We start from the raw sequence: 12,855 nt of genomic DNA, 5'->3' as shown, positions 1-12,855 counted from the left end.
ATAACATAAATTACTAAGAATTTCATTCTTATATATATTTCACTCTCTGTAATTATTACTCCTAATAATTACACTTAAAATTAATAATAATTTCTTGTTGTCACAATTCAATAAACACTGACAATTAACTTAAGACAATACACACTAATTTCTAAAGAAATCATTGTCTATATGACACAGCTGCAAAAATGGTTGCGAAAAAAAGTTAAAAAAGTTCTAGAGATAGAATTAGAGTTGAATTTCTAAAATCAATAATGTCTTTATTTAAACTACTAAAAAAAAACAAAACGGTAGAAGTTAATAAAAAAAGCATGGAATAATTCCACTTAACTGAAACCCCCTTGTAGAGAATCAGAAACCGAAATCAAAAATATCATCATAAAAACCCAAATCCACAAATTGACTGATTAATTACACTCAACTAAGTGTAACAGTAGCAAAAATTGTAGATGTCAGCGTGACAGTAGTTTCAGCATCTTCACTAGCATAATAATAATCATAATTAATATAACAAACTCCAGAAGATGTTACAGTTTCTACATTTTCAATTATCCAAGAATCAGTTGATGTAGGTACATTATTTGCTTGTGTTATTGTTGGACCATCTGATTCTGTATTATCTGTAGTTCCTGCTGGTTCTAATGATGTCGAAGTAGTTGTTTGAGCTGCTGTCAAACTTGAAGTTGATGGTTGGACTAAACTAGTACTTGAAGATGATGAAGTAGTTGAAGTTGTTGGTTTTGCAATTGGATTATTATTAGTTAATGGTTGAGCAGCTGGTGAGCTTGTAGTAGCTTGAGCAGCAATTGTAGTTGAAGTTGATGTTGTTGAAGATGAGGAAGATGATGTAGTTGGATTGGCTGCTTGAGTTGTCTCCGCAATTTGTTCTGTGGTTTCCGTAGTAGCGATATTACCAGCTTCAGTTGAGGAACTGGTTACCTCATTTTCACTTATTGGTTGAACATCAGCAGCAGAAATTGGAGTTGTTGCAACACTAGTATAAGTATGTGCAACTCCCCAAATTGTTGATGTTACTGTAGCAGTATAATGAGTAACTGTTTTAGTACTTGCACTAACAATCCAATTTGTATAAGTTGAAGTTGGTGCATTAACAATATGAGTATTTGTTTGAGTTTTTTGAATGGTTGTTTTAAGTTTTACAACAACAACATCATTATTATTATTTGAGGCATCATCTCTTTTTTTACCTGTTGGTGCAGAAAGTGTTTGGGAAATTAATGAAAATGAAGTTAATGTTGATAATAAATTTATAAATTTCATGAGGTAATGTTTGTGTGAATAAAATTGTATTTAAATGAGTGACTATAGTTGGATAAAAAAAACTAACGATTGACTAAAGTTGGAATTAAGGAGTGAATAAACTTGTAAAGAATGTGAAATCAAAATTGATTTTGGGTATCGATTGGTAACTTGTAAAAAAACAAAATTTGTTGAGGGTATAAATTAAATGAATGAAGTTTGCGTATGTTAAAAAAAGAGTTACTGACAACCGTTAGAAGATGAAATGTAGACTTTATATAAAGAATGTTGGAACTACGTTGATTCTATTCTTTGATGCAAGTTTGCAACTACTCCGAACAATGTAATTTTCAACACGCATGAAACGCTGGTTGAAAATACCTAATTCAAATTATTTTTTACTGAATTTTGCAACCTTATGTGGATTTTTTTTTTTTCTGCAACAGAATATTACACAAAAATGAAATAAATGCTGGATGCAAAAAACTAGTTAGGAAATTATTTTTAATATGCAATAAATAGAATAAGAACATGAATATACGAAGCAAAGTTAAAAAAGCTCTATATTCTTTTAAGTGGTGTTTTACGTTTCTGTTCTTATACGTCATGTATAGAATCTAGCCAAGGTGATGTAATACTGGATTGCTTAAGTTAATTTTTCAAAAAAAAAAAATTGCTTAGGCTAATTCGCTAATTCGAAACTCCGGAAATTCGTGCATATTTTTAATTCTCCACTTAGTCTGCAAAATATACTGAATAAATTTCTATCAGTTCGCTATAATATTGTATGAAGTCATCAATATAGGTCTTATAAGCTTGTTTCTTAGCAACAAAAAGATTTGCTTAGCTTATGTCGGAGTAATGCTCCCAAAGACTGAAAATGAAAATTGAGATTTCTGTAAACATTTTTTGTAAATAAGCCTTTGTTTTATTACAGTATAACGTAATTTAAGCCCTTGAATATAAGTAAGCTAACGTAATTTGTAAGATTTGGGTCAAAAAGATTACTAAACAAGAGTGGTAGATAAGTTTAAACTTGATTTTTAGATCAGGTATAATTAAAGTTTTCAAAATAAAGGATCCTCTACATTTTACTACGATTTTCCTTCAAATTCTATATGTTTCTATTAGATTCTATTTTATCCCATAGTTAACACAAAACTCTTTAAATTTGTTTATTTGTAAGTCCCTATTTAGTCTTAAGTTTAAAAAAACTGTTTAATAAGGATATTACGGTTCAAATAATTTTTTATTGTTTCAAACAAACAAACAAACAAAAGAGAGAATTAAGGTACTATTTACAAAATAACAAAGTAGATAAACTTATTTAATCAAAATAGGTCTTACTTTTTTCATTATCTTTCTTATATAAGATATATATAAATTGCATGAATATGCGATAAAATGAAATTTTTCATTGACTTTACTTTACAACTGGTTTTATTATAATTTCATGAAATCAATCGACTGAATTACTCGTGTAAAATTAAGACGGAGAGAAAAAAAAGAAATTCAGTCTCCCCAAACATACTTTTTCACATAACTTTCGAACTACCGGAATTGAAGAATATTGTTCATCATACATTAAAAGCAAACGACCCTTTCATTAAATAGAGAGAGAGATAAGATAAGAGTTTAAAGAGAGAAAAGTGAGACAAATAGTTTGATCAATTAAGTAAAATTTATTTACATGAATTATTTCAACGCGTCTGAATATTTTGTTAATAACAATAGACCAAATGAATTGACATCAAATACATCAACTAATACAAATACAAATCAAACTACTGATGAAACTACTGTTCCAACAACTAATCAAGATGAATCTACTTTTCAGACTTCTCAATTGGGTACAAATTTACAATCAAATACTACACGAGATCCAATACAATTAAATTCACAACAACAACAACAACAACAACAACAACAATATAATCGAAGAACTAATCAACTTTTGCATCAACAACGTCAACATCAACGTCAATCTAGTATTCATGATTCTAGTATTAACACAACCACCGCAGAAAATGAAGTAGCACAACAGAGTGTAGCATTACATTTAGCTCAACAACATCAACATCAATTGCATAATCAACAACAACAACAACAACAACATTCTCAATTAAGAACGAATGAATCAAATCTCCTACCTCAATTACGAAGTCAACAAAATCCACAGTTAACTTCATCATCATCATCATTAAATTTACATCAAGGTAGTCAATTACAATTAAGACCACTAACAAATCAATCAATTGAATCACAATCATCAACAACAGATATCATAAAAAAAGTAAGAGTAAATAAACCAGGTAAAAAATTTGGAGCAAAAAGAAGATCATGGGTATGGCAATTTTTTATAAATCCAAATTCAAATGAAACAAATTTTGCAGAATGTCAAATTTGTAAAAAAATGATTCAAAGATTACCTTCTGATAAAGGTTCACCTAAGAAATTAAGTGAACATTTAAAAACTCATAAAATTACAAAAGAAAGTGTATTACTGCAACAGCAGCAACAACAACTGCTGCTGCAACAACAACAACAACAACATCAAGAACAATCTACTGATGAAGATGAATCAATTGAACCTACATTATCAACCAGTAAAAAATTACAAAAACAAAAACATAACCTCGAAGAAGAAGAAGATATAGTCTCTAAAGAAGAATTTAAAAAATTTGAAAAATTACCATATTCATCAATAAAATTTCATAAACATGTTATGCAATTTTTAATGGAAAATAAATTACCGATAAGTATTATAAATTCAAAAAGTTTTAAACAAATTATATTTGATTTAAAACCAAATGCTGTTTTAGATATTAATGAATTAACTCAATTATATGGTTCATTATTGGAAGTAAGTAGATTTGGTAGAAGTAGTAGTATTACTGGTGGGAGTGGAGATGTTGAGGGTATTAGTGGTAGTATTGGTGGTAGTGGTATTGGTAGTGGTGGTAATATTGGTGGTGATAGAGGAGATACTACTATTACTTATGATGATTCAAGTGGAAGTTTTTCAAGTTCTAATCAATCATCATCAAAACGAAAATAAAGAGAAATGAAAAGAATGAAATTTTATTTATCATAGCATTATCATTGTCATTGTCATTTGGAATAACAAAATTATTGTTTTATTCATGAAATCGTATTTAATGTACCTATCTAAATATTCTTTAATTTATATAGATAATTCTTGAATATTATCAACTATTCCATCAATACTTGAATGACTAATTTGTGAATGTAAAGCAAAACTTCCAACTAATGGAGTATCACCTCTACCATATAAAATATTAGGAGTTAATCTTTCTTCTTGAACACCACTAGATGATGATGTTGGTGTATTATTTAAAATTTTAAAAGGATCATTATAATTTGGTGGACTTAATGTTCTAACATCTTCATAAGTTGGAGGAACTTCATCATCCCATGCTATACCTAATCCTGATCTTTCTGTTATTGGTAATTTAAATTGCATTCTTAATACTCTTGCTGCTCCAGTAGGAACTCCCATTGCAACATTTTGTGATTGTTGTTGTTGATTATTACTATTAGAGTTTGAGTTTGATGATGACGATGTTGTTGATGTTTGTGGATTTGATGTATGAGGAGTTAAAATAGGTGAATTGTTACCATAATGGGAACCAGCAGAAGATGATGATCTTCTTCTTGATGTTGAAATAGTTGAACCTCCTCTAGAATTTGAAATCACAGGTCTTAAATTATTTAAATTTTTATTATTTTTATTTTCAACATTATGAATTAATTCTTCAGCAACAACAACTTCAACAATTAATGTATGATTTACAAATATTCCTAAATTTAAATCATCAATATCACAAGATATATTAGCACCATTATTAAAAGTTTCATTATCTTCGTCTTTATTAGAATTACTGTCTTCAGTATTTGCTTTTGTTATATGATTATTTGAACCAGTTGAAAACTTATTTGCATTTATATTTGCAACTAATTCTATTCTACCTTTTCCTGTAAAATCTGATTTCCAACCTGATTTTATTTCTCCATAACTTATAGTTCTTGTTTCTTCAAAATATATATGTTTTTGTTGTTCTGATTGAGGTGTGGTTGAGTTTTGAGGAGTTAGTGGATTATTAGTCTCGTTTGTATTTAAATTTTGATTCTGAATTTGAGTTTGAGTTTGAGTTTGATTTTGAGTTTGATTTTGATTTTGATTTTGATTTATTTCATGACCACTAGAATTTCCAAAATCTTCCAAAAAATTTTGATGAGCATTTGAAGGTCCAGATCTTAAAGTTTCTTCAATATCATGATTTTCATTATTTATAATTTGATCTTCAGGTTGTTCATTATTATTATCAATATTATTTGATGAATTTTGAAAACTTGGATCTCTAATATATGAAATATGAGTATGTATAGTACTATGATGCATTCCTGAAGTTTTTTCTCTTTTTTGAGGTTGTTTTTGATATAATTTTTCAAATTGTTCCAATTTTAATTTATGTTTATTACAAATATTTGATCTTATTTTAATATCTTCTTCAATTCTCCAATTTAATTTTCTCATTCTCCATCTTCTTTGTTGATTATTACTTACTAAATTATCTAATTTTAATTCTATGGGAAAAGTAGATTTTGGATATATTACATTTGGTAATACTGCACTTGCTGTTACTTCAGTTGGTGGGAAAATTCTTAACAGATTACGATCTGGTCCTCTTAAAATCAGTCTACTTATATTTATTGGTAATATTAATTTTTTATTTTGTAAAGAATCAACAGCAATAATTTCTGCTATTAAATCATATTTTATAAATGAATTTGAATTTGATGAACCTAATTTTGATGTTGGAGGTAATGAACCAGGTAAAAGATGAGAAAATGGATATGCATGATTACCAGGTTGAAAATTTGATGGACTTGTTAAAACATCCCATCTTGCTAATTCTTCTTTTCTTATTGTACAATCTTTACAATTTGTTATTCCTGAAGTATTTGGTAATATAAATGGTTTTGTATATTTCATTGTTTGAACTAATGATAATGTTACTTTTTCTAATTCAATATTTGTTATAGTTATTAATCTTAATAAACCAGATATTATAGATCCAGTAGATTCAGATGGATTTCCATATAAAATTATAGGAGGTGATTCTAATGTTATTGAAACAGAATAATTATTTAATGTTGAATTATTAGTTGATGATGACTTTTGTTGTAATGTACTTGAAGGTGATTTAGATGGTATTATTGATGATGTTGTTGAAGTAGATGAATTCATTGGAGTCAAATTTGATGAAGATCTTGGTGAAGATTCAGGTGATTTTGTTTGAGATGATGCTATTGGGTGTATATTTGTGTTGGTATTTATATTTGATTGCAGATTCAGTTTATCACCAAATACTTTTGATAGAAATGCCATATTTGAATAGAAATATGATACTCTTTACTTATAATTAAGTACTTGATCAAAAATAAACCATTAATTTGTTGTAAATTGAAGTTAAATCCTAATGTAACTACGTTTCGCAAAAGTCCGAAATACCCTAATTTTAAAATAATGATCTAACTGTGGATGCGTCTTAATAATGTAGATGAACCTTATGAATTTTTCAAATGCGCAAGATGAATATGTTTGATTTGAAACAGAATTCGTATTATGCGACCGTAGTTGGATAGGTTATGACTATGAATATATATTGTTGAGTAAAATGTAAAATTGAAATTGTATATGTTTATATATGAATGCTTAAATCTTTATATAAAAAATATTTGAACTGGGGAAAAAAGAATTATTATTTACCAGTAACTTTGTGTAACTATCTGTTAAGCATCTGGATGATGTAGTAGATTAAAACCTCATAAAGAAGAAGAAGAAAGGCTATGAAGAAACCTCTTTCCACTACGTGTTGCTAGTAAGTCATAAAAAAGAACATCGGTTTACAAGCTACAAAACTAGTTTAATTGTGATTATCTTACAATAATTGTTGAAATTTGAAAATAAAATAACTCAAGATTTAAATTTAAAATTTTATTATAAGAACAATTAAGAATACAAAACGCCAAATTATTCTTAGGCCAGATGCACGGACCTAATGAAACGTATCTCGAGGTAGAATTTTTAAAAACAATCGAATTAATATTTAACCTACCCCACATAAATTTTGACACTTCCATCTTCGAAAGAACGAGAAATCTTTTTTTAAAACCGATTTTATACTGTGGCTCATTTCAACTTCATATTCAAAATGCCATTCGATGAGAAGGTCAGAAATCAAATATCTTCGGGTAAACTTGTTGCTACAAATTTGTCGAAAAGAAGCGAAGTCAGTAATAGCCCATACTCTGATGAATTTTGGTGATTTTAATGAGGAAATGATTCAGATTCATTTTGTATGAAATAGGAGATTTACTTTAACATTTTGCCGCTTAAGAAGAATTCATAAGAGACAATGTCAGCTTTGGTGTCGTAATCCAAATCTAAAAATCGACATTGAACTGGTTCAAAAAAAATTAGACATGAAACTTGATTTTCAAAACAAGACATTGAAACTTCTATTTTCAAATTTAGGCAACCACCTTGTAATTTCATGTCAAAACAACATCTAATAATTGATAATGGATCATACAATATAAAAGCTGGTTTTAATCTAGATACAGAAACTACTACTACTACTACCACCAACACAAATACTGTTGAAGAACAAAAATTACGATCAAAACCTATAAAAATATTTAATGCAATAACTAAAACAAAAGATGGTTTAATTCATATAGGTAATCAATTTAAATCACATTCAAATGAATTTACTGGTTTACAAATTAAAAGACCATTTGATCAAGGTCATTTAACATCATGGGAAACAGAAAAACCAATATGGGATTATACATTTGATCAAATTCAAAATGAACATTCCAAAAAAGAGTTTGATCCTTCTGAAATAAATTTAATTTTAACTGAAACTCCTTTTCAATTACCTCAATTATCTTCAAATACTGATCAAATTATATTTGAAGAATATGGTTTTAATGATTATTATAGATGTATATCTGCTTCTTTAGTTCCTTTTAGTATTGATCAACAAAAAGTGAATCGAGATTTTACATTAATTATAGATTCAGGTTTTAATTCTACTTGGATTATACCAATGATTTATCAAAAAGTTTATTGGGAAGGTGTTAAAAAATTACCAGTTGGTGGGAATTTAATTAATGGTTTATTAAAAGAAATTATAAATTTTAGACATTATGATATTTCAGAAGATCCAATATTAATAAATACGATAAAAGAATCAACTTGTTTTATAGCAGAAAATTTTAATGAAACTTTATTAAACAAAAGACAACAAAAATGTGAATTTGTATTACCTGATTTTAAAACTACAACTACTGGATTTGTTAAAACCAAAAATAGTCCTTCTATATCATCAGATTCTCAAATATTAAAATTATATGATGAAAGATTCATAATCCCAGAAACATTATATCATCCAGAAATAATATTTGAATTAAATTCTACAACTGCATCAAATCCAATAATACAATCAACTCCAATAAAAAATTTAACTGATTTAATAGTATCAAGTATAATGTCATGTCCAGAAATTACAAGACCTTTATTAACTTCAAATATTGTATTAGTTGGAGGAACAACAAATTTAAAAAATTTTAAATCAAGATTAAGCGATGAATTAACTAAAGAATTACCTCAAAAATGGGTTGTAAAAATTCATGATAATCCCCCCAATATAAAACAAGATGAAATGAGTTGGTATGGTGGATTAAATTTATCAAATGATGAAATTTTAAATAAAATATCAATTTCAAAAAAGGATTATTTTGAACATGGTAGTAATTGGTGTCAAAAACAATTTGGTTTTAAAAGTATTTAACTATTAAATAAAGTTATGAAATTTCAATTAAATGATTATAAGTTAGATATCTACTAAACATTAACCAACCATATCTAAACCATACCATTTGACTAAAATGTCCATAAGCCATAGCTGCATAACTACAACTTAACATATTTAAATCTGAATAAAATTTTATTGAATTTCCTATTGAATTATTATCTAAATTTTTATTATTTTTTAAATTTGATCCAAATAAACTTATATTTATATTTATAATTGGAATAAATTTTTGAATTAATAAATTACAATAATTTATTAATATTTCAATATTTGTTAAAATTGTAAAACTATATTTTTCAAAAAATCCTAAACTTTTTAAATTATATAATTTTAATTTATTGGTATTTGATTTTTGTTGTTTATAAAATGATTTAGTTCCATGATGTAATGAAATATGATTTGGATGATTAGATATTCCTTTTTCATCAAATGTTATAATTATTGTATTGTCTTCCTTCTTCTTTAGATCTATTAAATTTTTTAAATCTTTTACAATATCATCATTTGACCAAGTTTCATTCATACCATCTTTATAATCTAAAATTGTCATTGCCTCTTGATCAATTCCCAATATTCTTGTAGATTTATATAATTCATTAGCTCTTATATCACCAATATTTTCACCTTTTGAAAAACATATTAATTTTAATTTATTATTATTTTTTAATTTGAGTAGCTCTAATATAGTTGGTGCAAAGAACATAACTTCATCATCTGGATGAGCTATTATTATATATATTGTTGAATCTCTTGTTGATATATTTTTGGGGTATATGATTGAATTTTGAGGATATTCTTTTAGATTTTTCACGTCTGTTGAATTACTTGATAATTCAAATTTTTGTTTTTGTAAAAATTGAGGAATTGAAGTTGTTAAAATTATCCATGTTATAAAACTTAGTATATAGATTTTTATTAGAAAAGACGGTAGTTTTAAGATCATTTTTTATGTATCGTAGCTGAATGATGTGGGTTTTTTGATGATGAATCGAGGTAATATGTTGATAATATTTTAAAACAAACACAAATATAAATCTTAGACCTAGATCTTGTGCGGCGCGGTACGGAATTTGGGGTATTGGGAACCAATACCTTTCCAAAATCGACATTTATAAGCTCAACTCATACATTGGCGGACTCATCAAAAAGATCAAATCTCGACGACGACAACAGTCGTCATTATCAGAGAGAGATTTGAACACGAGCCAACCAATTGTATGAATATCTTTTATTGAATCAAAGACAATACAAACAATACATCTCCACCTTTCCACAGGATTTTTGCTTGGATATGATATCTTATCTACTTCAAGCCTTTTGCCTACTATTAGAATATCGCAAAAGTCACCAATGCGTTAGGTGACCCAGTTTTATAGAATTATATAGATAACGTCTGTATATTAAATAAATACTGTGTTGAAAAAAAAAAAAAAAAAGTATGGTAATTGCATCTTGTAGAGAACATCTTGACACGATCTGAGTATTACTTTCAACTATAAATGCATGAATAATCAGATTGTCTACTTTTATTTTGAGTTAAAATTTTAAATAAATATTTGAATATCAAGCTATTGGATTAAAAGCTAAAATTCAAATGTCCTATCAAGCTATTAGACCAAAAGCTATAATTTATAACTGTTCTATTGTCCTATTTTTTTCTTAAGAAGGTATAACCAGTATTCCAAACTAAATCAATAGTAGTGAATTCTAAATTCCAACCAGTTAATTCTAATAATTCTTTTAAAAATTCCTTTTTTAATAAATTTTCATTCCCAGTTTTTTCTTTATAGTTATGAAATCCACTATAAGTTTCAAAATATCCAATATAATCCATGATTGAAATTTTTAATTTTTTCATATCTAAATCTTTTAAATCATTGGGCAATTTTGTTTCAATATTAGTTGTAAAAGTATTAATTTCAATATTTTCATATAAATTTTTTGGTATATATGAATTAACTTTTTCACAATAATTTTTTAATATGGACCTACCTGGTTGTTCCCAATATGGACCAATTAAATTGGGATCATTATAAGCATATTTTAAATATAATTCATAAATTTGTTTTATTAATTCTTCTTTATTTAAGCTTGACTTAAATGGACCTTGAAAATCAACAATCATTGGATCAATATAATAAAAATAAGCTAATGTACCTCCCTTTTTCAATAATTTTGAACTATTTTCAAAAAATAATGGATAATCTTGAAACCAATGAATACATTGAGCAGCAGTAATTAAATCAATTGAATTTGATTCTATACCACTTTGTTGATTATTTACAAATTCTTCAACTGATCCAACTTTAAATTGAATTCTTTTTAAATTACCATTATCACCACTATTATCATTAACAATTCCTAATTCTTCTAATCTTCTATTTTTTAATGAATTAGCAGTTTCAATCATTGAAGGAGATAAATCTAATCCAATAACATTTTTAACAAAATTTAATAATGGATAAGTTGCAACTCCTGTTCCACAACCTAAATCAATTGCTTTATTTATTGGTAAACTAGTTTGATTTGAACCTTTTTGAATATAATTTATTAAAATTTTATAAAATGATGGTGGATAATGAGGTCTAAATGAATTATAATTTAAAGTTTTAAAATTTGATTTTGAAAAAGTTGACATGTTTATTTATCAAGATACTATTGTTGGTAATTTGATTTTTTTGGATGGTATTGATTAAACAGAATTGATCTTCATATGAAAGGGCAATTAGTCCAATATTTATAGTACAAAGTTTCAAATTGGTATGGTCTGTTTTGGATTTTAGTTAGGAACCTTTAATTACATGTTTTGTAAATGACTGTTACTAAGTATATAGAATTTCAAATTAAGTGGGGGATCTAAAAATTAGATTCTATTTAGAAAACTCCGTAAATCTATTTGGACCTTTTTGTGCGGAATTTCTGAAACTTTGTCAAGAAATTTTTAATTCTATATTTTGCAGCCGTTCAGACAACGACAACGGAACGATGAATTAATAGAGTGAACGAAGCGGGAGAGTTAAAATATGAAACGGCAAGAATGAATTTGCTTTTTAAAATTTATTTAAAACGTTCATTGAAATGAAATTGTTATTCGAAAAACATGCTTCATTCGGATCCGATAAATTAGTAAATTAATATCTTACTATAATTTAAACACTTTTTGCAAATGGTAAAATTCACAAATCTAAAACTAGTCCCGTCTTTGGTATCGAATGACCTCAAATGGATTATAAAAAAAACAACTGATCTAAAAGATTTGTATTTCAATCTATGATGGTTTCGTAAAATATTTTTGAAACATTTTGTCTAATACCGAGGTTATTGCCTTGCTAAATTACAAAAGATTTTGGGTTAGGTCAGAATCACTTCCAAATTCATCATCATCTTATTCATAGCCAGTTTGTAGCTGTTGAAAGTTTCTAATAATTACTGCTATATTGTTTGATTCATCATCGACTTGATCTGCAATCGTTATACCACGGTTAAGTCATCGATGGGAGTATAGACGATTGATTTCTTCTTCGAACATTCGATATAAAAAAGATCGTATTGAAATCAATCTACCATCTACCCACCGGCAGATGACTCAGCTATACTCGAAATATCCAGTGGTATGGTTTCTGATCAAGATAGCCGAAATGCAGTAGTACAACCTGTTACAACTCTAGTAGCTTGAGTTCACATTTGC

At 27.1% G+C, this 12,855-nt stretch overlaps 6 protein-coding genes across 6 annotated transcripts; 2 read left to right on the top strand and 4 right to left on the bottom strand. All coding sequences in view use genetic code 12, as the record gives it.

Annotated features, from left to right (window-relative positions):
- Positions 1–417: 417 nt before the first annotated feature.
- On the bottom strand, positions 418–1,281 carry FGR41 (Fgr41p; the record flags this gene model as incomplete). The annotated part of the gene is made up of 1 exon (XM_051759386.1): positions 418–1,281. One exon carries the CDS (start codon positions 1,279–1,281, stop codon positions 418–420), a length of 864 nt encoding a protein of 287 aa, XP_051612768.1.
- A 1,669-nt stretch (positions 1,282–2,950) lies between these two features.
- Positions 2,951–4,318, top strand: KGF55_004477 (uncharacterized protein; the record flags this gene model as incomplete). Its single annotated transcript, XM_051759385.1, has 1 exon — positions 2,951–4,318. The coding sequence occupies one exon, from the start codon at positions 2,951–2,953 to the stop codon at positions 4,316–4,318; it is 1,368 nt and encodes a 455-aa protein (XP_051612767.1).
- A 126-nt stretch (positions 4,319–4,444) lies between these two features.
- On the bottom strand, positions 4,445–6,673 carry KGF55_004476 (uncharacterized protein; the record flags this gene model as incomplete). Its single annotated transcript, XM_051759383.1, has 1 exon — positions 4,445–6,673. The coding sequence occupies one exon, from the start codon at positions 6,671–6,673 to the stop codon at positions 4,445–4,447; it is 2,229 nt and encodes a 742-aa protein (XP_051612766.1).
- A 1,168-nt stretch (positions 6,674–7,841) lies between these two features.
- KGF55_004475 (uncharacterized protein) lies at positions 7,842–9,143 on the top strand (the record flags this gene model as incomplete). Its single annotated transcript, XM_051759382.1, has 1 exon — positions 7,842–9,143. One exon carries the CDS (start codon positions 7,842–7,844, stop codon positions 9,141–9,143), a length of 1,302 nt encoding a protein of 433 aa, XP_051612765.1.
- Positions 9,144–9,156: 13 nt separating this feature from the next.
- On the bottom strand, positions 9,157–10,110 carry KGF55_004474 (N-acetylglucosaminylphosphatidylinositol deacetylase; the record flags this gene model as incomplete). Its single annotated transcript, XM_051759381.1, has 1 exon — positions 9,157–10,110. One exon carries the CDS (start codon positions 10,108–10,110, stop codon positions 9,157–9,159), a length of 954 nt encoding a protein of 317 aa, XP_051612764.1.
- Positions 10,111–10,815: 705 nt separating this feature from the next.
- KGF55_004473 (uncharacterized protein) lies at positions 10,816–11,805 on the bottom strand (the record flags this gene model as incomplete). The annotated part of the gene is made up of 1 exon (XM_051759380.1): positions 10,816–11,805. One exon carries the CDS (start codon positions 11,803–11,805, stop codon positions 10,816–10,818), a length of 990 nt encoding a protein of 329 aa, XP_051612763.1.
- Between the last annotated feature and the right edge of the window lie 1,050 nt (positions 11,806–12,855).

Source organism: Candida pseudojiufengensis (assembly GCF_024610245.1).
Source record: "Candida pseudojiufengensis strain CBS 10847 chromosome Unknown scaffold13, whole genome shotgun sequence".
Classification (NCBI taxonomy): domain Eukaryota; kingdom Fungi; phylum Ascomycota; class Pichiomycetes; order Serinales; family Debaryomycetaceae; genus Lodderomyces; species Lodderomyces pseudojiufengensis.
This window is presented reverse-complemented; position numbering and strand designations above follow the sequence as displayed.